The sequence below is a fragment of the Ictidomys tridecemlineatus genome, chromosome 11, assembly GCF_052094955.1.
Source record: "Ictidomys tridecemlineatus isolate mIctTri1 chromosome 11, mIctTri1.hap1, whole genome shotgun sequence".
In the NCBI taxonomy this organism is placed as follows: domain Eukaryota; kingdom Metazoa; phylum Chordata; class Mammalia; order Rodentia; family Sciuridae; genus Ictidomys; species Ictidomys tridecemlineatus.
In genome coordinates this window covers 31,435,937-31,460,671 of record NC_135487.1, presented here as the reverse complement: position 1 = coordinate 31,460,671, position 24,735 = coordinate 31,435,937, and the positions used below count along the sequence as shown (strand labels likewise).

At 47.0% G+C, this 24,735-nt stretch overlaps 1 protein-coding gene and 1 long non-coding RNA gene across 5 annotated transcripts; one reads left to right on the top strand and one right to left on the bottom strand.

Moving 5' to 3' along the window:
• Positions 1–10,410: 10,410 nt before the first annotated feature.
• On the bottom strand, positions 10,411–22,268 carry LOC144368021 (uncharacterized). The gene is made up of 3 exons (XR_013427741.1): positions 21,882–22,268; positions 11,676–21,364; positions 10,411–11,213 (listed from the first exon to the last, which is right to left on the bottom strand). It is a non-coding gene; the product is annotated as an uncharacterized LOC144368021 (long non-coding RNA).
• C11H1orf210 (chromosome 11 C1orf210 homolog) lies at positions 11,460–15,543 on the top strand. Of its 4 annotated transcripts, none has more exons than XM_078026088.1 (3): positions 11,460–11,483; positions 14,423–14,499; positions 14,620–15,543. In XM_078026088.1, the coding sequence occupies exons 2-3, from the start codon at positions 14,463–14,465 to the stop codon at positions 14,940–14,942; spliced, it is 360 nt and encodes a 119-aa protein (XP_077882214.1). In that variant the 5' UTR covers positions 11,460–11,483; positions 14,423–14,462; the 3' UTR covers positions 14,943–15,543. The 4 variants fall into 4 exon arrangements, with proteins under 4 accessions (XP_077882214.1, XP_077882213.1, XP_077882212.1 ...); XM_078026087.1 differs by lacking the exon at positions 11,460–11,483 and adding an exon at positions 12,132–12,293; XM_078026086.1 differs by lacking the exon at positions 11,460–11,483 and adding an exon at positions 12,184–12,386.
• Positions 22,269–24,735: the final 2,467 nt, after the last annotated feature.

Genomic DNA, 24,735 nt, shown 5'->3' with positions numbered 1-24,735 from the left:
CAATGGCTGGCATGGCCCATGGCCACAGCCATAGGCTCCTCTGAATTTTGTTCTCTTGAACTGAAGGTGCTTTTTAAAAAATTAAATAGACTTCATTTTAAAAATAAGTTTAAATTTACAGAAAAATTGAGAAGATAATATAGAGAGTTCCACGGTATCCCACACCCAGGTTCTCCTGTTATTAACATCTTACCTTATAGTGTGGCAAATTTGCTACAATTAATGAACCAATATTATTATTAACTAATAATTATTATTAATAACTAAAGTCACTTGTTTAGTAGATTTTTTCAGTTTTTCTCTGCCTCTTTTCTGTTCCAACATCCCATTCATGGATATCATGTTAAATTTAGTTATCATGTCTCCTTAGATTCTTCTTGGCTTTGAGTTTCACAGGATTTCCTTGCTTTGATGACCTGACAGTTTTAAGGAGCACTAGTCAAATATTTTATAGGATGACCTTCTACTGGAATTTTCCTCATGATTAGACTGATGGGAGGAAGAACATAGAGGCAAAGTGCCATTTTCATCCCATAATATGAAAGGCACAGAGTAGCAACCCAGTGTTGATGTTGACCTTGGTCACTTGGCTAAGGTAGTAGTGGTCAGGTTTCTCCACTGTAAAATTACTTTTTTTTTCTCCCTCCTTTTCCATAATGTACTTTTGGGAGAAAGTCACCATATACAACCCACACTTAAGGACTGGGATTTATGCTTCCCTCTCTTGAAGGTGAAGTAGCTCCATAAATGATTCATTTCTTCTGAAAGCCAGATTTATCTCTCTTTTCACCCACTTGTTTATTTAGTTTATTATTTATTTATATCACTGCAGGCTCACAGATATTTATTTCATACTTTGGGTTATAATCCAAAGCTAGTTTATTTTGTTGCTCAAATTGTTCCAGTTCTGTTAATTCAGTTGGCTCTTGTGTTCCTTTGACATCCCCTTCCCTACAAATATAGTTTGTTGTTCTTGTTTATTCTTTAGCACTTCCTTACTTCTTGGCATTAATAAGATACTCCAGACTCATCTTGCATATTTCCCATTCTAGTCCTGGGAATCGGCCATCTTTCCAAGGAGCCCTGGTTTCCTTCATTTGAGAATGGTACTAGAAACCAAACTCTGGGCTTCTGCTGTGCTCATTGATACTGGAGTGTCATTGCTTCTAGGTTCTCTCAGCTGACAAGTCAAGGAAATACATGTGTGTATACTAATACACATATACACATATCTATAAATATTTCTATGTGTAATTATTTGTATTTATATAAGCTGAACATGAGTTCATAAGGACGTCTCCAACTTTAATCCATTACCACATGGATCAGGGACAAGGCTTTTTTATCTGAGAACCTACCTTCTGTGTTTTTAAAATGGTTGAAGAAACTCTCCAAGTCTATGTACTGATTTTTAAAGATCCCTAAGACACACTAATTAGTAAGTGAAAAACAACAATAACAACAAAACAATATGCGGAACGGTGTATATAGTATGTTTTTGTCCCAGAAAGAAAAAAAAATAAGCATATATATTCACTACTTGTATTTGCATAAAGAAAATTGAGAAAGATATACCATAAGGGAATAAAAGTACTTACCTGGGGTGAGAGGAAGGAAGCGGGGATGGGGTGGGGGAGCAGCGGCGTGGGAGTGAAAATTTTCACCATATATCTTTTATAGTTTTTTCGGTTCTCTGACCCATATTACATAGTTGAGAATAAGATAAAATTAACTTGAAGATAATTCAGCTTTTCACATTTATTTTCTCATTTTGACAAAAGGCAAGAAATGTCCCACTTTACATGAGAAAATTTGGCAGCATGGTTATCAATTATAGTATTAAATTCTATTCTAGAAGGAGTGCTCAGCTGGAAAGCAAAGCATTATTTTCTTGAATTGTCTTTCATTTTAGGAAAGTAAAGGCCGGTGGTTTGGGCGTACTGTTTTCCAAGTGACCCTCAGGTTCCAGAGGGACAGAAAAACCTGATAGCTCAATTTCCACTGGTTTCCCTGAAGAGGTGGCTCAGAATGCAAACTGATGATATCTTCCTCTTACAACATTCTTTTTTTTTTTTTTTTTGTGCAATGTCTTAAACTGATCTTAGGGTTTTAGAACACATGTCAACATTCGTGAGAACATTCGGGGAACTATTGCAAATGCCCAAGAATTTGACTTAATTGTCTATGTAGATGAGGTCCTTAACCTTCTTGTGGAAATGGTGATGCAGTTGAGGTCCATTTGGGTGAAACTGCCATACAAATTATGCACACACACAAAAAAAGCTGGTCAAATTTCTGGTTGGATCAAGAAGCTGTCTGAGGAAGACTGAATCTCTATGAGTTGCCTTTTAAAATTGGTATCAAGAGGGCTGAGGTTGTAGTTCAGGAGAAGAGTGCCTGCCTACCATAGGGTGAGGCTCTGGGTTCAATCCCCAAAATAAATCAAAACTGCCATCCAGACCATCTGAATCAGTGTCAAATTGGTCCTCTTCTAAGTAACAGAGTCTCCTCCCAAGAAAACCTGCCAGACTGAGGTGGATCACCTGAGTGTCCATGCAATTATTTTTCTAAATAAACGACATGAGAGTCCCATCTTTGCTTCTTCGATTTGAGTGAAGCTATTGTGTATAAACAATGTAAAGTCAGTAAGTGAAGTTGAATGCTGCTTTGTTTGTTCAGCGATTTTTAAAGGAAATGGGTAGTTCCAATATGACTTCCCCCCTCCCAAATTACATTCCTGTCTTCTCCTAAAGTGTGCCCTTGTGTCTTGCCTTCTAGAATATTTTTAAAAGTATTTGAGCTATTCCTTTGTTATATGCAACTCCCAACGCTGGTGTCTTTGTATATTCTATCAGGGCCTTCACTCTCCTTGCTGTTGGGCACAATTGCTTTTTGAAGGACCCAGTAAATATTGCCCAGACAACATTATGAAGTTGACTTTTGGTTAAAATAAGCAACATGTTGATCGGCTTCCTGAGTTCTACCTTTGCGGAAATCAACTTTACCAATAAATCACTTCCCGTGTTGATCAGCCAAGAAAGGAAAAATATCTTTTTTTGGGGGGGGCACAAAAAGATATTTTTTTTCTTTAAAAAGAAAAAAAGTAATTTCTAAAGCTTTTTTAGATTACTAATTGGTAGCAATGGCATTTTCACTTAACTTCAGCAGTAACCAAAGCCATATTGTCGATTAAGAATAACTTTTGCTGCTCTTCCAGGAAATCACCGTGTAGTGAGAGGAAGTTTGTCAGCAAATGCTTTTGGAACATCAGGCCGAGGCTGTGCCCTGAAGTTAGCAAGGTAGTGAGCGTGTCTCTGTTTTCACTCTGGTCTGAAAAGATGTGCCAGGTGTTTGTGACAAGCTGTGATGAGGACTGTAGATTACTTGGAATCCATTGTGTTCTTTTCCTTGTTAGAAAAAGAAGGCTTCTAAAAACAAGCCTGTATTTAAAAGGAAGCCCCAGTTAATTCAACAAGGCTCTGAATGAAGTCTCTTTATACAAACTGTTTGACAAAGGCCATTTGGTTCTGAGGAGTCTTGTGGGGCCAGAAGTTGAAATCAACACCCCACACAGGGTTCAGGCAGTTTGAAGCTCAGGACTTACTTAAAGCATAACAAACTTCTATTGACTTTGATCAGGATAAAATTTACCCAGTAAGGTAAACAGTCTTATGCCAGAGCACTAACAAATCTCCATTCCTTGGGTGAACAGTGATTGAACATTTACAGGTGTAAAGAAAAGTTGAAGGCCACACCTCAGGGTCTCTCAGGCTTCTGAGACAGTTTTCATTATTATCCCTACTTCTCAGATGAAGAAACCGATGCATCCTCAGATTAGTTAAGAGGTAGAGCTCAACTTTGACTCCAGATAATTCAAGCCATAGCCAGAGAGCTCGGCTGAGTACTAGGCTCATTACACGGTACTACCCAGGTAAGAAGCAGGTTGAAAGTTACTGCCAGCAACTACAGGAAGGCTGTTAGCTTCTGTATACACCACCTCCCAAAAAATGATCTAAGAAAACCCACTTTTATGTACTCAGGCAGCATTAGAGAGTTTATTCTGGAAAAAAACCAAAACATGAGTTTAGTGCTGTACTGGGTTCTGATGGAACAGGGCCTTATAATAGGCACCTGCAGATCAGGAGAGATGGGTTGGCATGAATTTTAAGGGCATCTCGCCTTTAAGTTACACCAGGTCACTCTGAAATTCTAGAACCAATTGCACACTCAGTGTCTGAGGACACAAGTGACTCATTGTCTTTCTGCCTCAAACAACAGCAAGCCTACTTAGCATACAAAGCACATGTTATGAGAGAAATCTGTCTCCATGGTCACAGTCACACTCATTCCTTACAGGACCTGCACATGCGGCTTGCTTTTTGGTTGTTCAGTATTACTGGCACTCCACTAGCACTCACCATCATGGCCCAGGGGTGACAGGGAAAGGTTTGAAGGTAGCACCCTCACTCCACCTTTTTCTTACCCCCTTTTTCCTGACTGCATAATGGTGCTCTAGAGTTCAGCCCATGCCCCCACCCTGAGGAGGGGATACTTGTTCTGACGGGGGAACTGGAGGGTGAGCTATTGCAACCACATGCAGGTGTGGGCCTCTCATCCCCCACAGGGAGATGGTCTCCTTCCAGGCTTAAGTGGTGCCTGCCACCAGAGGACTTCTGCATGAGAACTGCTTCAACACCCCTGGGGTCTCTGGTGGACACCAAATTCCTAGTCCTCTCCCTTTCCTAACAGGGCTGCCATGAAAAAGCAGGAATGTAGTAGGGATGACTGACTATTCCTACCGCAGAGAGCCCAGGAGGCAGGGCTGGGAGGGGACACCAGGGTGGGCAGCTCTGCCCAGCTGATCTACTGCCTCTGGCCACTTGCATGGACCTGGTGTCCCTAAGGAAAGGGGGTCCCAGGCCTGCTCAGCTCTGTTCCCCTAGGCCTGGTTACCCCAGAGATTGTCAACCATGGGGTTCGCTAAATTGCTGTATCGCTACCCTGTGCAGGGGTGATGTTTAATTATTTTTATACATCAGATGTGGTAAGGGAAAGCTGGTGACTTGGGGAAAAGTTGCCCATGAGCTTGGATATTGGATCTGATGTGGCAACTGTATGAGGTCATTTGATTGAGTTTCAGGGTGGTGTGTTTGGAGGTGTAGGAGGCTTGGTGTAAGCTCATCTTCAGGGCCTCATGGAACATTGTGGCTCCAGATGGGCTCATTTGTCTTGAAGAAGTGAGGAAGCCCTAGAAGTTGAAGTCTTGAAACATTGCCCTGGTCTCAGGTCTCCTGGGAGGCTCCACTGAGGACATACCCTTTTGAGCTTATCTCACAAACTAACTTAGTGATAATTGGATTGGAGGGCTGATTTCCATCAAACTTCAAGCCTAGTTGTTAAGAGTCTTCAGAGAGGCTCCGAATACTGGGTTATGTCCAGGAGGCAGATCAGAAAAAAGGCCAGCCTCCTTGGAAGGTGAAGGTTGAAAGGAGGCCAGGCGCGGTGGTGTACACCTGTAATCCCAGAGACTTAGGAGGCTGAGGCAGCAGGACTGTGAGTTCAAAGCCATCCTCCACAATTTAGCAAGGCCCCTAAGCAATTTAGCAAGACTCTGTCTCTAAATAAAATATAAAAAGAGTCTGGGGATGTGGCTCAGTGGTTAAACACCTCTGGGTTCAATCCCCAGTATCAAAGGAAAAACAGTTGAAAGGAGAAGGCAAAGTTCTGTGTCCTCCTAAACATGCTTCTAAGTGCCAGGGAGGGGCTGACCCCTTTCTGAGAAGCAGGAAGAGATTGGAAGCATGGGAAATGGGTGGCTTCCCTCCAGAGGCTTGCAAAGAAAGCAGCATAGACAAAAATACCTTAGGACAGAGGACCTTGCACACAGAGTGGACAGGGTTAGTACCAGTTCTGAACCTGAAGCAAGCAAGTGAATGCCTTGGAATTCTAACCATGAATTTATCCAACAATTTATATTGAGCATCTAGTAGAGCTGGGCCTGTATACATATTCCACACGCATTTCCTGCTTTCATGGCTTTTCAGAGGGGCTCTGCAAACTACCCCAAACCTAAGACCCCTGGGTGAGAAGTTCTGTCTGTCTCAGGGAGGAGTTGAGTCTGATGGAGAAGGTGACTGGTGGGTGTTGGGGTGGGGCAATTAGGGCTCCTCAGGCTTTTGCTTGCTCAGCATCTGTCCCCTGTTCAGCTAGCAGAATCCTGTGTTTTCTTTGGGGGACATAAAAATCATATCATTGAAGGGAAGAGATTCTTATCTGTCACTCCAAATGACTGAGGAATTCAACAGCTGATAGGAAATTTTACTCATCAGAGTGGAGACACAGCTGCTGCAAAGGGGCCATACTTGGAGTCAGAAGCCTGGGTTTGAACTCTCGCTCTGTTATTTATTAATAGAGTTTTTAGAATGTTTTCCTTAGACCTCTGATTCAGAAGGTTAGCCACATGCCTCAGATAAGAGTAACCCAACATTGGTCTGCCAGCCCTGCCCCAAGACCACACCACGGTTCATTTCTTAGGACTTGTCCTTATCAAGAATTGCATCCCCAGCTGGGTGGTGGCACATGCCTGTAATCTCAGCGACTTGGGAGGCTAAGACAGAAGGATAGCAAGCTCCAAATGTGGAGAGCCATCCATGGACTATACGTGGACAGGTCGGCATGGAAGCTGATTGAATAGGAAAAGCTGGTATTTGGAAACTTCCGATGGCAATCAATCCTACTGGTTAAGACCAGATACATGTGAATTTCTATTCAGCTCTGCCAGGTCCCACATAGCACCAGAGATGGGGTGACCTACTGCAGCCACAGAGCTTCTCAGAGATTGGTGTAGCCTGCCAAGATGCCAATCAGCCTGTTGACTGCAAGACAGCATGAAGCAAGACTCCACCCCTGAAACCTTATCCCTGCCTTTGATGTACCCCCTTAAATAAAACCACCAGAGCCATTTTCTAATTGTTCAGTCCAGCTCCTGTGTGGGCTGGACCTATCGGGCGCTCTGCATTTAAAACTATTTTTCTGATTTTGTCTTTTATTTCTTCACTAACTGTTTCAGACTTTATTTTCTCAGTGGCTTGTCCCCTTCTGCATAGGAAAAATCACCCTGGCTGCCTCGAGATACTCCAGGACAGCCTCCGCAATTTAGTGAGACTCTGTCTCAAATAAATAAATAAATAAATAAATAAAAAGGGCTAGAGATGTAGCTCAATGGTAAAGTGCCTCTGGGGTTAAACCCCCCAGTACCATGGGAAGAAAAAAAAAACTGCATTTCCTGGGTGACTTTAGTTTCCACCTGCCACCATCTGCCCCCCCCACCCCATCTTTTCACTTGCCCTCTCTGGTACACCAACAGTCTCCCTAAAATTCATGGATCCTGGGGCTGGGGTTGTGGCTCAGTGGTAGCGTGCTCGCCTTGCATGCATGAGGCACTGGGTTCGATCCTCAGCACCACATTAAAAAAAAAAATAAAGACAATAAAGTCCATCAACAACTTAAAAAAAAAATTCATGGATCCTGCCACCTTTGCTCTGTGATAATGAACTGAATCCTCACCTTCTCTTCTCTCAGCCAATCTCAGTGCCTCCTCCCTACTTTTCAAATCTCAGCTGGGGACATCATATCCTCTTTACTCTGGAAAAACAGAAGCCACTAGAAGAAAACTTCCTCAGGTTCTCCCCACAGACCTGCTGTATTTTACCTATACAGGCTGCCTTCCCCCAGTGACTCAGAGGAACTCTGTTGCACCTGTCCAAGGCCAACCTTGTGCACCTGACCCCACCCTCCTGATTTCTCAAGGACTCAGTCTTGCACTGTCCCTTCCCTCTCTCTTCTGCATCATCAAGTTCCTGTCTTTCCTGGATTCTGATCAGCATAATGCATGTTCTAATAGTTCTTAGCCTTAAAATAAAAAAAAAAAAGAAAAGAAAAAACAAACCAACAAAAACCAAACTCCTCCTTTGATCTGCACCCCTCTCCAGTGTCTGCCCCATTTCTCTGCTCCCTTTATAGCAGAATTCCTTGGAAGAGCGGTCTCTGCTTCCTCCATTCCTCTGCTTGTGTTCTCAAGCTCTCCTCCAGCCAGGATTTGTCCTCAATACACTAGCGAAACTGCTCTTGTCAAGGTCACCATTGTAAGACTGGAAGACGCTGCACCACACGACACAGATCACCAAAGAGGTTCTGCTTTATTACAAAAGGCTGTGGGTTTATATAGACCTAAGGAGAGGTAGCAGGGCTGCGGTAGATAACAGGTCGCCTGTTTATTGGCAAGCTCTTCCATATGTCAGTTCCAGAGCCCAAGAAGTTAATTCTTATTGGGGCTAGGGCTTCCTACCAGCAGGGTTTGAACATTGGCACCAGCGGGAACGTTTTGCGCCAGTGAAAGGAGGAGTAAAAGGAGAGAGAGGGTTGTTAGGCGCCATGTTGGAGTTTTTCTCTGGGGTGCTGTCGCCGTTGTATGTTTTCCCAACAACCATGACTTTCACTTTGCCAATTGAAAGGTTGATTCTCAGCCCGCATGTTAATTGACCTATCTGCAGCATTGACATGGATAACCAATCCCTTGCCCTTGCAGTGCTTGCTTCTCTGGACTGGACGCCTCTTACTGTACCGGCCGTTCCCTAGGCTTCTTTCCAGCTTTTCCTCCCCACCTTGACCTCTCTTCCTGGCCTATTCCAGAGCGTCTCTCTCTCCTCTCCACCTCTCTCCTCACCCAGATGCCTGACTTGAAAAATCATGTACATTTTGCTGGTTCTCTTACTCCAGAGGGTGGTGTATCCAGGCTAGTTCATGCTACACCTACTTGGTGTGCTACTGGGATGTCTCGCAGGTTCTGCTTTCCCTCCAGAATCTGTCCCTGCTTTAGTAAACCACAGTTCCAGTCTTCCAGTTGTTCAGCCCAAAATTCTTGTTTTTTTTTTCTTTCTTTCTTTCTTTTTAACTCCAATCCACATCCAGTCAACGAGTCTTATCAGCTTCACCTTTAAATATATCTGCGACCTTAGGATTTCTCCCACAGCCAGGCCCCAGCAGTGAATGAGGTCCACGGGGGACGAGGACTCTCCCCCAGCCACCTTCCGGCACTCCACTCCCAGGCTCCTTTCTGTCCACTTGAACCAGCCAGTCATGCTCCCACCTCTTAGTGTCTTCCTGTGTGTTCCCTCTGCCCGGAATGCTCTTTCTCCAGACTTTGGAGTAGTTGCTATCTTACTCTTATCTAGATCCCGGTTCAAAGGTTCCCTCTTAAATGAGTCCCCTCTTTAGATGATCTTAAGTGAGATCTTCTAAAGTAGCAATCTCTTCTCATGTTCACATGAAGCTATATTCTTCATAACACTCACCACCGTCTGAAATAGTCTTATTTGTTTCTTTAATTGTGTACTGTCCATCTTCTCCATTAGAATAAAAGCTTTACAATGACACTAACTCTAATCCTAGTAGCTTGCTCAGAGCGACCACATGGTTGCCAGGGCTGTCATGGAAGCTGCTCACTGCATCAGAGCTCCTGGCGGAAGAGCCAGCAGAAGTTGATATCCAGCCTTCTCTCCGTTCTCCAGGTTACGGGGGCATCCAGCAGATTGCCTTCTGCTGTTTTACAATGTGAGCAGGATGGACCAGATGTGGATCTCTCATGGGCATTCAAGAAATTTTCTTTCACTTATGGATTGACAGGTGGATGTGTGGACCTTTTGCTTATTTTCTTCTTCTCCAGAACTTCAGGCCAATTGCCTTCTCACAGGCTCATTTTCTGCACCTGTTAAAGGGATAATTAACATCTATCTCATAGCCTGGTTATGAGGATCGAATGAGACAGTCCATTAAATAATCACAATGTGATTGCATCGATGTGACATATCCAGAATGGGCAAATCCATAGAGACTGACAGCAGATTAGTAGTTGCTAGAAGCTGGAGGAGGGGGAAGGGGATGCTTTTGGTGTGAGGAGAGTGTTTTAGAGATAGAGCTATGGTTGCCCAGTGCCACCAACATACTGCTATAAATGATATGCTTTAAAAAGTGTGAATTTTATAGTATGTGAATAGGGCATGTTATATCTCTTTTTTGAACAATGCAGTGGCAGGGGCAGGCAGGTGTTCTGTGGATATCTGTTGAATCCTATGATTTTTTTTTTCCAGTACTGAACCCAGGGTCACTTTATTACTGGAGCCACACTCTCGGACCTTTTAATTTTTCCTTTTGAGACGGGGTCTTGCTAGTTCCCCAGGCTTGTCTTGAACTTGAGACCCTCCTTTCTCAGCCTCCAGAGTTGTAAGGATTATATGCGGGTGCCATCAGGCCCCTCTGAATCCCATGATTTCTTTGTTTCAAAAATAAAGTAAACCCCTACCTTTCTTGGCGCCTCTTGCCCCATTTGGGTTAATATTGACTTTCCTCTCATTCATTTCATAAGTATTTATTATTGCCATTTTGGAGTTGGTGATATGATGAGAATTAAGATAGACACAGACTCCACATCCAAAGATCACAGGCTTGTGGGAGAAAGTAAAAAGAAAATCACCACACTAGGTGGTTGGTGGTCAGGGTTGTGAGGAGAAGGGCTGAGGTCTGCTGGCATGGGGCACGGAATGGGGCACTGAGGAGGGCACGTCACCCAGACAGGAACGTCAGGGAAGGCTTCTAGATAAATGAGGCTTGGTAGCTGGAACCAGCAAGGTAAGGAGGCCTTGTCAGAATAATTCAGCAGTTAGAAGATGCAGATGTCGGGGAGGGGTCGGAGATGCCATTGGAGTAGGGAGGGGCTCAGGAAAAGAGCAGAACACACAAATCCAGGGAGGGGAAGTGTGGGAAGGCATTGCAGGTGTAAGTCAGATCAGGGAGAAGTCGGAAGGGGCTCCTGGCAGTGAGTTGAGACTCCATCCCGAGACATTCCAGGCCTCTGCTCTTCAGCACGGTTGTCCCTGTTGAACATGACTCAAAAGACTGTGAGATCTTGGTGAGGAAAGGTGAGCCATTACCAGGCTTGCCAGAATGAACTTATCTTGGGACAAGCCGATGCAGCCCCCACCAGCAAGGACCAGTAGTGGTTGGGAAAATGCCAGAGTATTTTATTATGAAAATCTAAGGAAGGCAGCCTGGTTGTTCACACCAGACCCATGCTGGCTAGAGATGAGGGGGTGGGATCATACCCCATGGCCAGACAAGGCTTCGGGACAGGGAGGCAGTCATGGTGGAGAAGCAACCTGTAAGTAGGACACGGCGGCACTCAAGGGTTTAACAGATCTCAAGAAGGTAAAAACACACTTTGGTTCTTGTGGCCTGTAGCTCACTTCTGATCTAACTTCCCCATCTGGCCTCCCTTTCATCCCCAGCCCTGTGTAGTTAAAGTGAGGGCATTTCAAGAGTTTTTTTCTTAACACGGCCTTGGCAACCATCCTCTGCAGCCCTTGCTCCAGCTGTGTCCTGCTCCTGTCTGTCCCAGTGGATCCTGGCCCATTTGTGCCTGAGCCCAGGTAATCCGTCTTCCCCAAGAGCCTGCCTCACCCCAGGCCCTGTGCTGGGTGTTGGGAACCCAGGGACTCCCAAGAGACTGCCTCCCACCCTGGGAGAGCTCCCATGCTAATCGGGAAGCAGCACAAAGAGAAGTACAAGCTGGTGGGAGAAATGCTGTGAGGGTGCTCCGGGCATGCCACAGGCGGCCTTACCAGGCTCAAGGGCTCAGGGAAGGTGACTCCTGAACTGGATCTTGAAGGAGGCACCAAGCCCAGGGATGAGGTGCAAGGCAAGAAGGAGCAGCCCTGGAGAGGCCCAGAATCTGGTTGGCGGGGTCACAGGGAACCTTGAGATCCAGATGAAGGCCCAAGTTGGGTAAACACACACACACACACACACACACACACACACACACACACACACACACACTTGCAGGAAATTTTAGAGTGTCTGGTCCATCTCGCTTTGCCTGGGAAGGTCACCCTCCCCCTCCTACTGCAGTTCCGGCCCACCTCCTTCTCTGGCCTGCAAAGCTCCCTTCAACTCTGGACTTTGTACCTATCACAGGAAATTTACTTGTTTATCATTCTGAGTAGCTGCCTGCTGAGGTCTGCTTCTATTAGGGCCTTCTGGACCCTCCTCCAGATTCTAGCTGTACACCCACCTCCCAATATTGGGGATGAGGGTGAGCCTGCCCCCCTGAAAACTTGGGAAGATGTAGGATGAGACTACCCTGTGGGAGGCGCTGCTAGCCGCCCTGCTCTGCCCTGGCCTCCCCTCCCCTCCCCTTCCTTCTCCCGCTGCTTCCGCCCCACCCACCGCCTCCCCAGGTGAGTCAAGTGGTAACTCTGTCCCGCCCACCTGTCCAAGTTCTGCCGGCCCAGCCGGAAGCCACCTCCACGGACTGTGCCCAGTTCCTGAAGGTGGGAGCAGAGGGGGGGGACATTGGGGGGCATGGGCGAGGGTGCACAGACTCTCTGTAGATTCCCAGGGGCTCCAGAGAGCAACAAGGAAACTACAGATCAGGGTGGGGGTGTGTCCGTGCAGATCAGAGGGGTGTGTGATTATCTGACCTGAGGGGGCAGGGCGTGTGTGTGTGTGTGTGTGTGTGTGTGTGTGTGTGTGTGTGTCTCCTTGGGAAGGATTCATAGAAACAGGCAGAGAGGAGAGGAATTGGAGTAAAATCTTAGGAAAGTCAAATTGAATTCAAATCATTTCACTATAACAAACTCTTATCTGGCGGGGACTTCATGCCTGGGGAGAGATACGCAGCAGGCAGCCAAGAAATGCTTGCAAATGAATGAATGAACTGTGTACCTCGCCTTTCTGATGCGTCCTTCCCCCCTCCCCCATAAGTTCACTCTCTCCTTCCTTCCCTGCCCCCAGCCCCCATTCCCTATTCATTTCATTAACTTGCTGAGCCACCAAAGGCCAGCTCTGCCCGCATGCACCTTGACGCTGATCAGCCAGCCAAGTCCTTGTTTCCAGAGAGCTGCTTGGCTGGAAATAGCCGGTTCTAACTTGTGCCTGCCTGAGCGGGACAGGACTGGTGCCACTTGGGGGGTGGGGGCGGGATCCTTGGAAAACCTCAGGGGCAGGATGATCTGATTTGGCCTTGAGGGATGGAGATTCCAAAAACTGTGGAGAGGGTGGCTAGAGGTAGAGGGTGGGTGGGTGAGTGAGTAGGGGTGTGTGTGTGTCTGAGTGTGGATAGGGACCTGTGGCAAAGAGGTAGGAGAGTTTGTTTGCCCTGAGGACCCCACGCTGGATTGATGGCGAGGCCTGGGAAGACCACCAGCCCGCAGCCCTAAGAGGCTTGGAGCTTTTGAAGGGCTTTTAAGTAGGTGATAGGGTCAGTGTTGGCTCTGTGGAGTGGACTAGAGGCAGGGAAAGATCATGGCAAAAGGTGCAAGGAAAAGGTGGCTTGGGTACAGCAGTGGCTGTCAGGGGAGGGGAGGAACAGGTCACTCTGAGACATTTAGAGGAAGAACTGATGGGGCTTGATGGCAGTTTGGATGTGAGGGGTGAGGGTGTCACTCGGTTATCTGTATTAAAGAATATAACAGAATACTTCCCTACACCAAGTCCTTATAGGTACTTCCCTAGCCTGGCTACTCTGTCCAGGGACTCCTCTGATTCAGGTGCTCCACCTGCAGATGCTGCCCAGCCCAGGTACTTCCTGGGCTGTCTCTCCCCAGGTACTTCCCAACTTTGGAGTTCTTCCTCGAGCTCTGCTGCAGGTCCAGGTGGGCCTCCCCACATGCCTTTGATTCAGGTGCTCCTCCAGCTATTCCCCTCACCTGGGTGCTCCTCTGGCAGGTTCCCTGCCCAGGTGGCCCTCATCTGTAACCTTTCCTGACTCAGGAGGTCCTTGCTGGAATAGTCTCTGGCATGATCCTCCCTCTGGGGGCAGTGTGGGCCTTCTGTGGGTGGAGATGAGTAGATGGGGTTTGCTGGAAAGCTTGAGGGCAGAGATGTGGCAGCAGTGGTACGGGGAGCAGAGGTTCAGGGCTGTCCTGGCTGTGTCTGGGGCCCCTAACCTGGGTAGGTAGGAGGGCATTGGCCTTCTCATGTGGTCTGCCCTGTGTCTAGGTAGCTCCAAACAACTGCTTTTGTCCAACCTTTGGGAGCCACGAACAGCCTCTGCCTCCATGTCCCATCCTTAGCCAAACAGCATAGCAGACTGGGCTGTGGTGTCAGAGACCTGGGTTCAAATTCTAGGGCTTTGATTGAGTTAGTTTTTGGACCTCAGCATCCTCTTCTGTAAGGTGGAGATGATGTTCATACCTTTAGGAACGTACAGCCAGTTTCTGCATACTCGGCTTGTTTCTTCTGTGGACAAGTGATGTGGTGAGTTGTCCAGGCCCCAGCATTTGTGCCATGCCCTAACATGGCTGTGTGACCTGGAATATATGCTCTCTGTCTATCCTTGACACCCACACCTCTTTGTATTTTCCAGGACAGAGGCATAGGCCTCTGGCAGAGGTTGAGGCTCACTGATGTCATCAGGCCCTTCCATGAATGGGACAAGCCAAAGTGAGTGATAGCACAGGGTGGATAAGGAGAGGGTGGGTTCTCTTAGCTGCTGAGATTGGGGGAGGACCCTGCCCACCCTCCTTTCAGTTTCCCACCTATAATGCTTCTCTTTCTCTGCAGCCCCTGTGGAGCCCTCGAAGCTCCCCGCAGTAATATCCACGACCCCTGGACTGGGCACTGGGGGCCGGGCGTGGCCTGTGCTGGTAGGGGTTGTTCTGGGGGCTGTGGTCTTCTCTGTGCTCCTTGCACTTGCTGCCAAATTCCATGTCTGCCGCCGCTACTATGCCAGCTACCGACACCGCCCACTGCCCAGAACAGGAAATGGGAATCGCCCAGAGGTGGGTGAAGATGAGGATGATGATGGTTTCATTGAGGACAATTACATTCAGCCTGGGGCCGGTGAGCTGGAGACGGAGGGGAGCAGGGACCGCTTCTCCCTCTGAGCCCTGATCTTTGGATCCTCTCTTCCCTCCATGCCTGGCAGTTTTAAGGACAGCCGATGCTAAATAGGAGCCTCAAGCCTCAGGGACAGAGGGGACAATGACTTAAATGTTGACCAAGAATAGCGCCATTCTCTCCTTCCTGACACTAGCCACCAAATGACAATGACCTTCTCTTGCTCAATAACTCTAAGTGACTCCCTAGTATACCTGGAAAAAGCCCAATAACCCTATGAGTATGGAGAAAAGGCCCTCTGTGATTGGCCTACGTGGACTTCTTGTTTCCTCTTTTACCTTCCCCTACTTTACTCCCTTCTTAATTAGGTGAAGTTTTTGCTCAGGTTGTTCCTTAGCCTGGGCTGCCATACCCTTCTCTAAGTCCCCTCTGATAGTGCTGAAAATTCTAGCCCACAGGCCCTCTATGGCCTGCTTGCCTACCTGCCAGCATTGCACATGTGCCCAGATGGTGCATTTGAGCAGGTGAAATCAGTGCCAAGTTTCCTAATGAATATCTTTCTTATTAATAAAGTGGGTGATCTGGTTGTAATACATTGTTTTTCACAGGAATTAATAAATCTATTTTCATTTTGGATAAACATAAAAAGTCATCATTCATTTATATTTTTCCTGAAAGATACATATCATTCACAGCTGGAAGACACTGCTTCAAGATCCCCTGCACCAGGATACCCTCCATGAGCACCTCCCTCAATCACACCCTGAGAATTTCTCCATGTTTTATTTTAATCTCTATGACAACTGATATCACCCTTCACCATGCCTTTCCCTACAGCTAGACGGTGAGTTCTCTCAGTCCCCAGGTTGTATCTTATTCTCTAGTCTTGTTACTGGAGTCCTAGGCCAGAGGCCTAGCTGGGAAGGTCTCAACAAATCAGATCCTGCCACGCACCCCAAAAACCAAGAAGAAAGGTAATGATGAAAAGCAGGAAAGTAATCTTAATCAATATAGCCATATTGGGAAGGCAAAGTGAGAACAAGCATCTCAGCTCTGTCTTTGAGGGTCTGACAATGACTTTGAAGTTTTACAAGAAGACAAATGAGGGTAAGGGTTGGACATTTTCATGGCTGGAGGGTTTGCACAGCTGGCAAAGCAGTGATCTTGGTCAGGTGTGGTCTGTTCCATCATATGTCAGGATTAGTCAATTAGAGCTTACCCTAAGAAAGTTATTACTGCCTGGGGAGGGGGTGGTTTCCTCTATCATAAGACGTTTATCGATAAGATCTGTTGTTTCTGGAATCTAAGGTGCCTCAGAGCAAAGGAGATAAAAGTAAAATGGAGGCAGAGATGCCAAGTTTTTAATCCTGTTTTTAATTAACCATTGGACATTTGCAGGCAAATGTGAAGCCTCTCAAGTCCTTGTTTCAGTTTTAGATTCTCTCATGACATGGACGCTAAATAGATACCACCAGATCTCCATATCCACGGGTTCTGCATCCTTGGATTCAACCAACCATGGGTTGAAACTGTTTGAGAAAAAAAATTGTAGAAATATCCAAAAAGTAAAATGTGGATTTGACATTTAACAAGTATTATGATGAGTCCATGGGGATGAGCTGATGTGCAGGCATTGTATTAGGTACTGTAGGTAGTCTAGGGATGATTTAAATTATGAAGTAGGATGTGCATAGGTTATATGCAAACATGATGCTGTTTTATTTAAAGGACTTGAGCATTTGTGGATTTTGGTATCTGCTGGAACCAACCCCTTGTAATACTAGATTCCGAGGGAGAGTTGTATTGTTGAATTACTATGGGCTGAGGAGTGAATGGATGAAAGGTGAGGAAGTAGACAGATGTGGAAGATTTTACCAAGAATCTTGGCAAAAGAGGAGAAGAAGAGGGTCATGATTTTGGAGGGGAAATTTAAGAGCAAGGAGGGCAGTTTTAAGATGGGAGAGACCTGAGTTAAGCTTCTCTAATTGCAAACAATAGAAAGGAGTTTGGAGAAGAATTCTGCCTGTTGTGTGGAATCAAAGGGTCAGCTGATAGGAAAAAGGAAAAGAAAGGTGGGGGCGAATCTCATGAAAATCAAAGGGAGATCAGTAGAGGAAAGGGAGGGGTAAACTGCCAGGGTGTGATATTGGCCAAATTATATTGTTATATTGTATGAAAGTATGAATATGTAATAAAAAAATAAAAATGTACATCATTATGTACAACAATAATGTACCAATATAGAATGTGGGAAAGTAAATAAATGGAGAGATAAACACTGTTCATGGATGACAATAAGAAAACAAAAGGATGACTTGGATGTAGGTGGTCTTAGTGGTTGGAGCTCAGGCATTGTAATCTGTGCTTGTCACTTAGGGGCATTGATGAGAGAGACTCTCTGCTTAGGACTTTCAAATTCTTGAATCCAAATTTCAAGTTCTTGAGCAAGAGAACCTGGCCAATTTGGGTCAAGTATTCACTGCTGGGCCAATCCACTATGACTAGGAAGCAGGGTCCTATAGCATTCACATGATTTGGGTGGTCCACGTCTTTTTTTCCAGATCATTCCCAGACAAGGGGCAGTTCTCACAAGCCAGGTGGCTACCTTTCCATGTGTCCACCAGGATGCAGTGTCAGTATTTGAGGGAAAGAAGGAAAATGTTGGTGTGTTTTACACAGGGAGGGGCTTGAGACAGGCAGAAGGTTAAGGAGGACTTGAGTCTAGTGTCTGGGGGTGCCCATGGCAGCCATGAAGCTTGAGAGGATTCATTAGAGCTTTGGAAGTTGAGATGCAAAGCTCACAGTTCAGCCTGAGAGCAACTGAGGCTCAACTGTGACTTTGTGTGTATGTGTGTGTGTGTTATATAATCATGATAGAAAAATCATCTTGTTGTGCAGGGACAGAAATTCAAAGACCACCTGAGGTGTGGCTAGGGGAACAGAGAGACTCCAGAGACGAGGAGGCATAGCTGACAGAACTTGTTGATTTGGGATATGGGGAACAGAAGGTATCGATACAGTTGCCCTGTTTTCTGGCTCAGTAACTGGGTGCAATGATGAAGAGTAGGTTGGGGGATTGGTGGTTGGTTTAATGTTGAATGCAGGATTTCCAGGGGGAGATGCCAGGGACAACTGGGCTCATGGGGAGAAAAGTCCAGTCTCTGGACATGGGTTTGTGGATAATCAGCACTGTGGTCATTGAAAGCAGGAACAGATGAGATGGCCAGGGAGGGGCAGAGTAAGAGGAGGTGCTGGAATAGAGTGGGGACCTTATCTCAGGGATTGTCAGCAGAAGAAGGCCTGGAAGGGAAGGCTAGAAGGAAGCAGCAAGCTCATGCAGCCCACCTACCAATGGCTGCTGAGTCCAGAGGTTTGACCCTCAAAGGCTTGGGAGAAGCAGAGGCTGCTCTAGCCTGAGACTCACAGGGAAGGCCCCGAACAGTTGGCCTAAGAGACAGAGGGTTCCTTTCCTCTGAGGGAGGTGTTGCTGCAAACGCAGTTGAGCCTGTCCCATGCATTTGAGTTTCTTTGATTCCCACCATAGAGGAGCTGCCCTACACGCAGTTCTGTAACAGAATAACTCTGCTGTTCCTATTTTCACATACTTTTTGACATCTGGGTCAGTACCTCTAGGGGTCCAGGAGAAGGTAAGGTCTCTATTCCAGATTAGCAGTTGCTTTCCCTGAGCCCCAAACTCACAAGGTTCCACTAGCCAGGATTTCTCTTAGAACCTGCCAAACTGGGCTGAGCAGGATCCTGGAGTTACAGGAATCTTGAATCCTGTTTATCTAGGCCTCACTGGATTCCTTGGAAGACTCTGTTCCCATTGCTTTTCACATGCCTGGCCCCAGGCACAGAGGGTGCTTGAACTGGATCTGCAGGCTCAGAGGGCCAGAGCTGCTAGAACTGTTGGGAGGCTAGGCACTCACCAGGGCTTCTCTGTCTGGTCTGGCATCAGATCCTGGTCCTCACCTGCCTGTGTCCCTAGCCCTGTACATTGTCTTTCACTCCTCAGCACCTGCCACTACCTGTTATGCCCCGGGAACCTCAGCATGTCTTTGGAGGACAACCCAGCTTCCTGGCTGCTTCCAAAGGCAAGGCCACACATCCCTTATCTTGTGTGGTGGTCAAAGACAGTGGGGGTGGGGGGAAGAGGAAGGTGTCACAAAAGCCACAGCCACAAAGTGTAAGAAACTCCAGCTGCACTCTAGCTCAGTAGCAAAGTGATTTGGGAGCACAGGTTACCTGGATTCAAAATCCCAGATCTGCCATTTACATGCTGTGTGATCTTGGCAAATTACTCAGACCCTGAGTTCCCTAACTTTATCTCAGTAAAGTGGGGATCATAAGTATTTGCTTCACATGGCTGTTAGCTGGACTAAAAGAATTCTAAACATAAAGTAGAACAAGTGTTCTAGCTGTATCTTTGACCCGCACCCCCAGGGCACTGGCTCCTCACAAAGGTAGCTAGCCTTAATCCCAAGGATAGGGAGTTTGCCAAACCACCACCCTCCTCATTCACTTCCTGCTGGAAACTTGAATTTTACTGTTTTCCAGGACTCAGATAGGAAGATCTGTTCAGAACAACAAAGGATTTAGATTAAAACCTCTGACACTGTAAAAATAATATTAACACAAGGAACAATGACCATATTGATGTTGTACCTGTACTTATCTTATAATAGCTCTGCTGGGCAGGCAACCTTGCTTTCTAGACTGAATGTTGAAGCTAAATCATTTTCACATGCCTGGCCCCAGGCTTTCACCACCTTACCCAACTCATCAGCATCTTCTTATCTTTTCACCCAGTGCCAGCTTAAATTTTGAGGTTTGTTATGCCACTGTCTCTTGCCTGTATCCCAGCAATTGTAATTGTAACTTGCCTGTTCACCCAGCAATAGCAGCACTGACTCACCTTTTAGTAAGGATAAAACAGACTCACAGCAGGAATGTCCTAGGTGTAGACCCACCACCACCTTGCCTGGCTGGCTCCCCTATCACCCCCATCCCAGCAAACGGGGGCCCAGCAATTTCAGAGTACAAGCTCCAGGTGTGGGAGAGCAGGCTGTGAAGGTGGAACTGGTCTGCTTCATCCTTGCCAAGCCTGGCCTTTGGCATCTGTGGTCCTTCAGATTCCAGAAGTGACTTCTAAGGCTATGCCCAGAGGAGTCTCACAGGTCCTGGAGAAGAGTCAAGAAGGCATCCCCTGTCCTTGTGAAGGATGCTAAGCACAAGGGGGTATGTGCAGGTCCCTTGGGCCCTGGAGGAAGTTTCTCTAGGGAAAACCCGTGTTTTCAGAAGGCCTGAGGCCTCATATGGGATGTGACCGGATATGGTATGAGAACCACCTGAACTGGGCCAGATTTGGCAGTTTCTTGAACATATTCTTCCAGTATCCAGATATTCAGGCATCATGGTTGAGTTTTCCAGGTAAGCCAAGGGGGAATCTTATGGTGGGGATCTGGAATGTCCCACAAAGTCTCACGTTTGAAGACTTGGTCCCCAGTGTAACAATATTCCAAGGTGGATTTTTAAGGGAATGATTGAATCATGAGGGCTGTAACCTCACTGATGGATTAATCCATTTGATGGATTAATAACTTGAATGGCCTTCAGAGAGGCAGGTGGGGTATGGTCAGAGGAAGCAGGTCACTAAGGGTGTGCCCTTGGGGACTCTATCTTGTCCTCTCCCCATGCCCTTCCACCATGATGTTTTTGCCTTGAAGCTAGCTGACCATGAACTGAATCCTATGAAACTAAGCACCCAAACAAATCTTTCTTCCTCTTAGTTGTTTTTCTCAGGTATTCACAGCAGTGGGAAGCTGAATAACACAAGGGACATGTGTCAAGTTTCTCTCTCTGTCTCTCTGCACCTCATCTGTCACCTGATGAGAGCTTCTAAGTCCAGAACTACCCTTCTCTGCTTCTATCAGCATCTTCTTCTTTGAACCAGTGGTTCTCTATTGCTAAGCTACATCCCTAGTTCTTTTTATTTTATTTATTATTTTGAGACAGGGTCTGGCAATTTGTCCAGGTTGATCTTGAACTTGTAATTCTCCTGCAGCCTCCTGAATCACTGGAATTACAGGCTTTCACCACCTTACCCCACTCATCAGCATCTTCTTGTCTTTTTACCCAGTGCCAGCTTAAATTTTGAGGTTCGTTATGCCACTGTCTTTTGCCTGTATCCCCAACTTACCTGTCCATGGTCTCAGCATTGCATACTCTTGGCGACACTCTCACCTGGGGTCAGCTGCTCCCTGCGCCTGCAACTTGGCTTCTGTTGATGCCTGGTCCCCAGCCTCATGAAGGCTCTCAAAACTTCCACGAATCTTGCTGTTTTCTTGGTCAGATCCTTCCCCCTTCTCCATAGCAGTTCTTTAACACTGCTTTCGCCTTGCAGAGAATAGCTGTTGGTCAAGGCCTCTCTCGATTTTCTGTTTTCAAAATCCATATCCTTTCTTCTTTCCTATTAAAATGGAGCTGCAAGTCCAATTCTCCATCTTTGGCTCCACCCACCTTCCCCTGCTCAGGGACTTTGTTCTAAGACTGACTTCCTACCATGTATCTTCACCCCTTCTTTTTATCAACATTTAACTCATCATATCTCTCCCATCTCAAAAAAGCTTTACTAGCTAGTCACAAAGACCTGTCAGTCCCACCTTCTGAACATCCATTGAATCTGTTCTCCTTGAACTCTATCCCAGCAGCCACTCCCCAGTCTAAGCCCCACTACCACACACCTGCATTAATTCCCTAGCTGGTTTCCTTGCCTCCATTTTGGCCCCTTCCAATTAATTTTCTACACTGTGGGCAGAGTGATCATACACAATTCTAACCAGGCCATTTCTCTGCCTGACACTCTCCACTGGTTTCCTCTTGTCCCTGAAAACTAGCCCGCCTGCTAAGGGGATTCTGAAGCCCTGGGACTGGCCCATAGCACTCTCTGGCCCCACCCCTTGCCTCTTCTAGCATGGCCAACCCACCCTGGTGCCTCCAAGGAGCCAAGGTCCTCTGGCCTCTGGGCCCTTCTTCTTGCTATTCCTTCTTTCTAGGATTCTCTCCTCAACCTCTATTGCTTGGTCAGTTGCTTCTCCTCCCTCAGGGCCAGCAGAGACAGTACTTCTCTGGGCTGTTTGGCCACTTCTTCTTTTCTTCCCAAGGCCAAGCCCCAGTGCCATACAGCAGCCAGCACAGCCTAAATCCTATCCTGGCCACACTACTCCCTGATTACAATCCCTTTATGCTTCTCAGTGCCCTGAGGACAAAGTTCAAATTCCTCTATTGGCCTGACCAAGCCATTCCTCTGACCAGCAGGAGTAGGAGAGGAGGGATCCCATCACATACTCTCCTATTCTGATGGATTGGGAGGTGGAGTCATCTGTGAAGAACTTTGGGGGCCACAGAATCTTAAGTAAAGGACAAGGGAGGTGCAGACAGCAAGTGGGGGTGGGTGTGTAGGGGGGCCCCCCACTCGCAAGCAAGCAGAGAGGCTATTAGACAGCTGGTGGCAGAGTGGACTGGGCAGGAGTTCAGCTAAGTGATTCGAACCCCTGCAGCTGAAGGCAGGGGTGGTGGCAGGCCTGTGTTAGTGATCAAGGGACCTTGGTACAGTTCTCACCATCTTTTGTCTGGTGTTAAGTTTGGATGGAGAGGTGCTGACTTCCACTATCCTGTGGAGAAGGCCCTCTGGGGGCACAGACCACAGTCTCCATCTGGTGTCCTTTCAGAGAAACCTGACATTGGCCTTGCTGATGCTCAGTCAGATATTTAAACTTGTGTGGCCCTGTCCTCTCCCCATTTTCTAAGCCTCTTTGTTTCTGCTTTCCTTTAGTTTCCTTCTTTCTCTGTCTTTTTTTGGAACTGGAGGTCGAACCTAGCGCTTTGTGAATGCAAGGCAGATGCTTTGCCACAGAGCTATATCCCAGCCCTCCTTTAGTTTCTTAAAAGGAATATTGGGAGGGTCTAACTTTTCTCAGATGAAAGGAAAAGGTACTTCTCCCTGTATTATGGGACAGGAGCATTCTGTGGTCCTCCCACAGTCCAGGAGTTGGCATACGGGTAGATCCCTCTTGAGAAGTTAGGAAGAGTGAGGAAGGATTCAGGGTCAAGTGCTCAGTGGCCTAACTTCCCTATCCTTCCCAGCTAAAGGTGGGTCTCCCTGCCCCTTGCATATACATTGTCATCTGCCCAAGCCACAGTCCTTCATCCATCCCACAGAACCACTACCATGTGTCAGGCCCATGCTGGGAACTAGGGATATATAGGTGAGCGAGACCCAGGAGGAGCTCATCACCTAGTTGAGGTGACAAGTACACAAAGAAAGAATTGCAGCTACTGTCCACATTTGGGGGCTCTACGGGCATAGAAAAGGACAAGTCACTAGTTTCAGGGGAGAGAACCAGAGAAGATTCCCAGAGACTGTGACACCCCAGAGAGCCAGGGTCTTGAAGAACAAGAAGGCAAAGAAAATAGAACATATAAAGACTGGACAAGTGGATTCATTTTGTGGAAATAGTTGGATGTGGCTGGTTTTGGGGGGTCTTTGAGGGGAGAATGAGATCATATGATGTTAGGAAGGGTGTGAGAGGTGAGCCATGGAAAGATTTTAAGGTAGGTTCCCATCTTAGTTTCAGGATGATCACTCTGACTTAAGTGTTTATGGGAGCATGTGGCAGGGGGAGGTGGATTTAAGAGGCAAAAAGAGAAGAGGTCGGGAGCGAGTAGTAAGGAGGCAGTTCAATTCGGGCAAAGACAAAAGGAGTTCCTGCTAGGCAGGGTACAGATGTGGATTAGCGGGCAAATATCTATGAGGGGAATCAGAGCAGTTAGTGATTCATTGATGGAATTGGGGGAAGAGACTGTGAAGGTACCACCATTTAGCACCACTCTGAGATCTCTGACCTGAATGCTAGGTGACTGGTGGCACTTCCAGGTGACACAGAGGAGCTCCTTCAAGGTAGCAGAAAATTCCATTTTGCATGTGTGGAGCATGACTAGGTGTTCTTGGACATCCCTGGCTTTCCCTCTGGGCTGCCCGTGTTGCCCTGTCCCTATAGCCCTCTTCTCCTTGACCATCAGCCCTGTGTTTTTCCAGAAGACAGGCCTGCCCTTGCCTGATGAAAGCAATTTTCTCACGTGAGGGCCTCTAGTGTAATGTTTCTTAGGAGACAATTCTCTTTCCCTGACTCTCTGGCACCTTCCATCTGTACCTTGCACAGCAGGATGTGAAGCAGCAGTAAGCAGCCTTCCTGTGGGCTGATTCCAGTGGGGCTGTCTTGCTACCACCCAGGAAGTGTCAGCACACCACAGAAGGGCAGGTTCCTTCCAGGGCAGGAAGTGACTCTTAGCACCCCAGAATTCCAAACTCCTCTCCTATGCCCAGGAGCCCACAAGCGGGCCAGCTGCTGAAGTGACTAAATGGATGTTCCGGTTTCCAAGGTGGGGTAGGGAGATTCAGCCTCCCAGTCACCCTCAGGGAGTCAGCTGAAGGGAGACAGTGTAAAGGAGGTGCAGTCTCCAGAGAAACCAGCTGAGAACACCCCAAGGCTTCTGGCCTCCCCTTGAATCAGCAAGTGAACAAACGTGAAGGACTCTTCAGGTTCTCCACCCTTTTTCTGGAACCACAAACTCATTATCTTCCCAAACCTGAATGGCCATTCAACACTCTTCCCCTCCTTCCCCTTATTACCTGAGAGGAGAAATCCCAGGCCTGGCCCAGGCCACCTTCAAGGCTCCCTTTATGAACTGACATGGGAGGGAAGAGCTAGCCTTGGGAGGAGTGGTGTGTGCGCTAGGGAGGAGGGTCTCCCAGGTGAGATGGTGAGGTGAAGATGACAA

Coding starts and splice junctions, on each gene's coding strand:
- C11H1orf210 (XM_078026088.1), top strand. CDS start 14,463: ATGTCATCAGGCCCTTCCATGAATGGGACAAGCCAAA. Junction 14,500..14,619: donor CATGAATGGGACAAGCCAAA/GTGAGTGATAGC, acceptor CTTTCTCTGCAG/CCCCTGTGGAGCCCTCGAAG.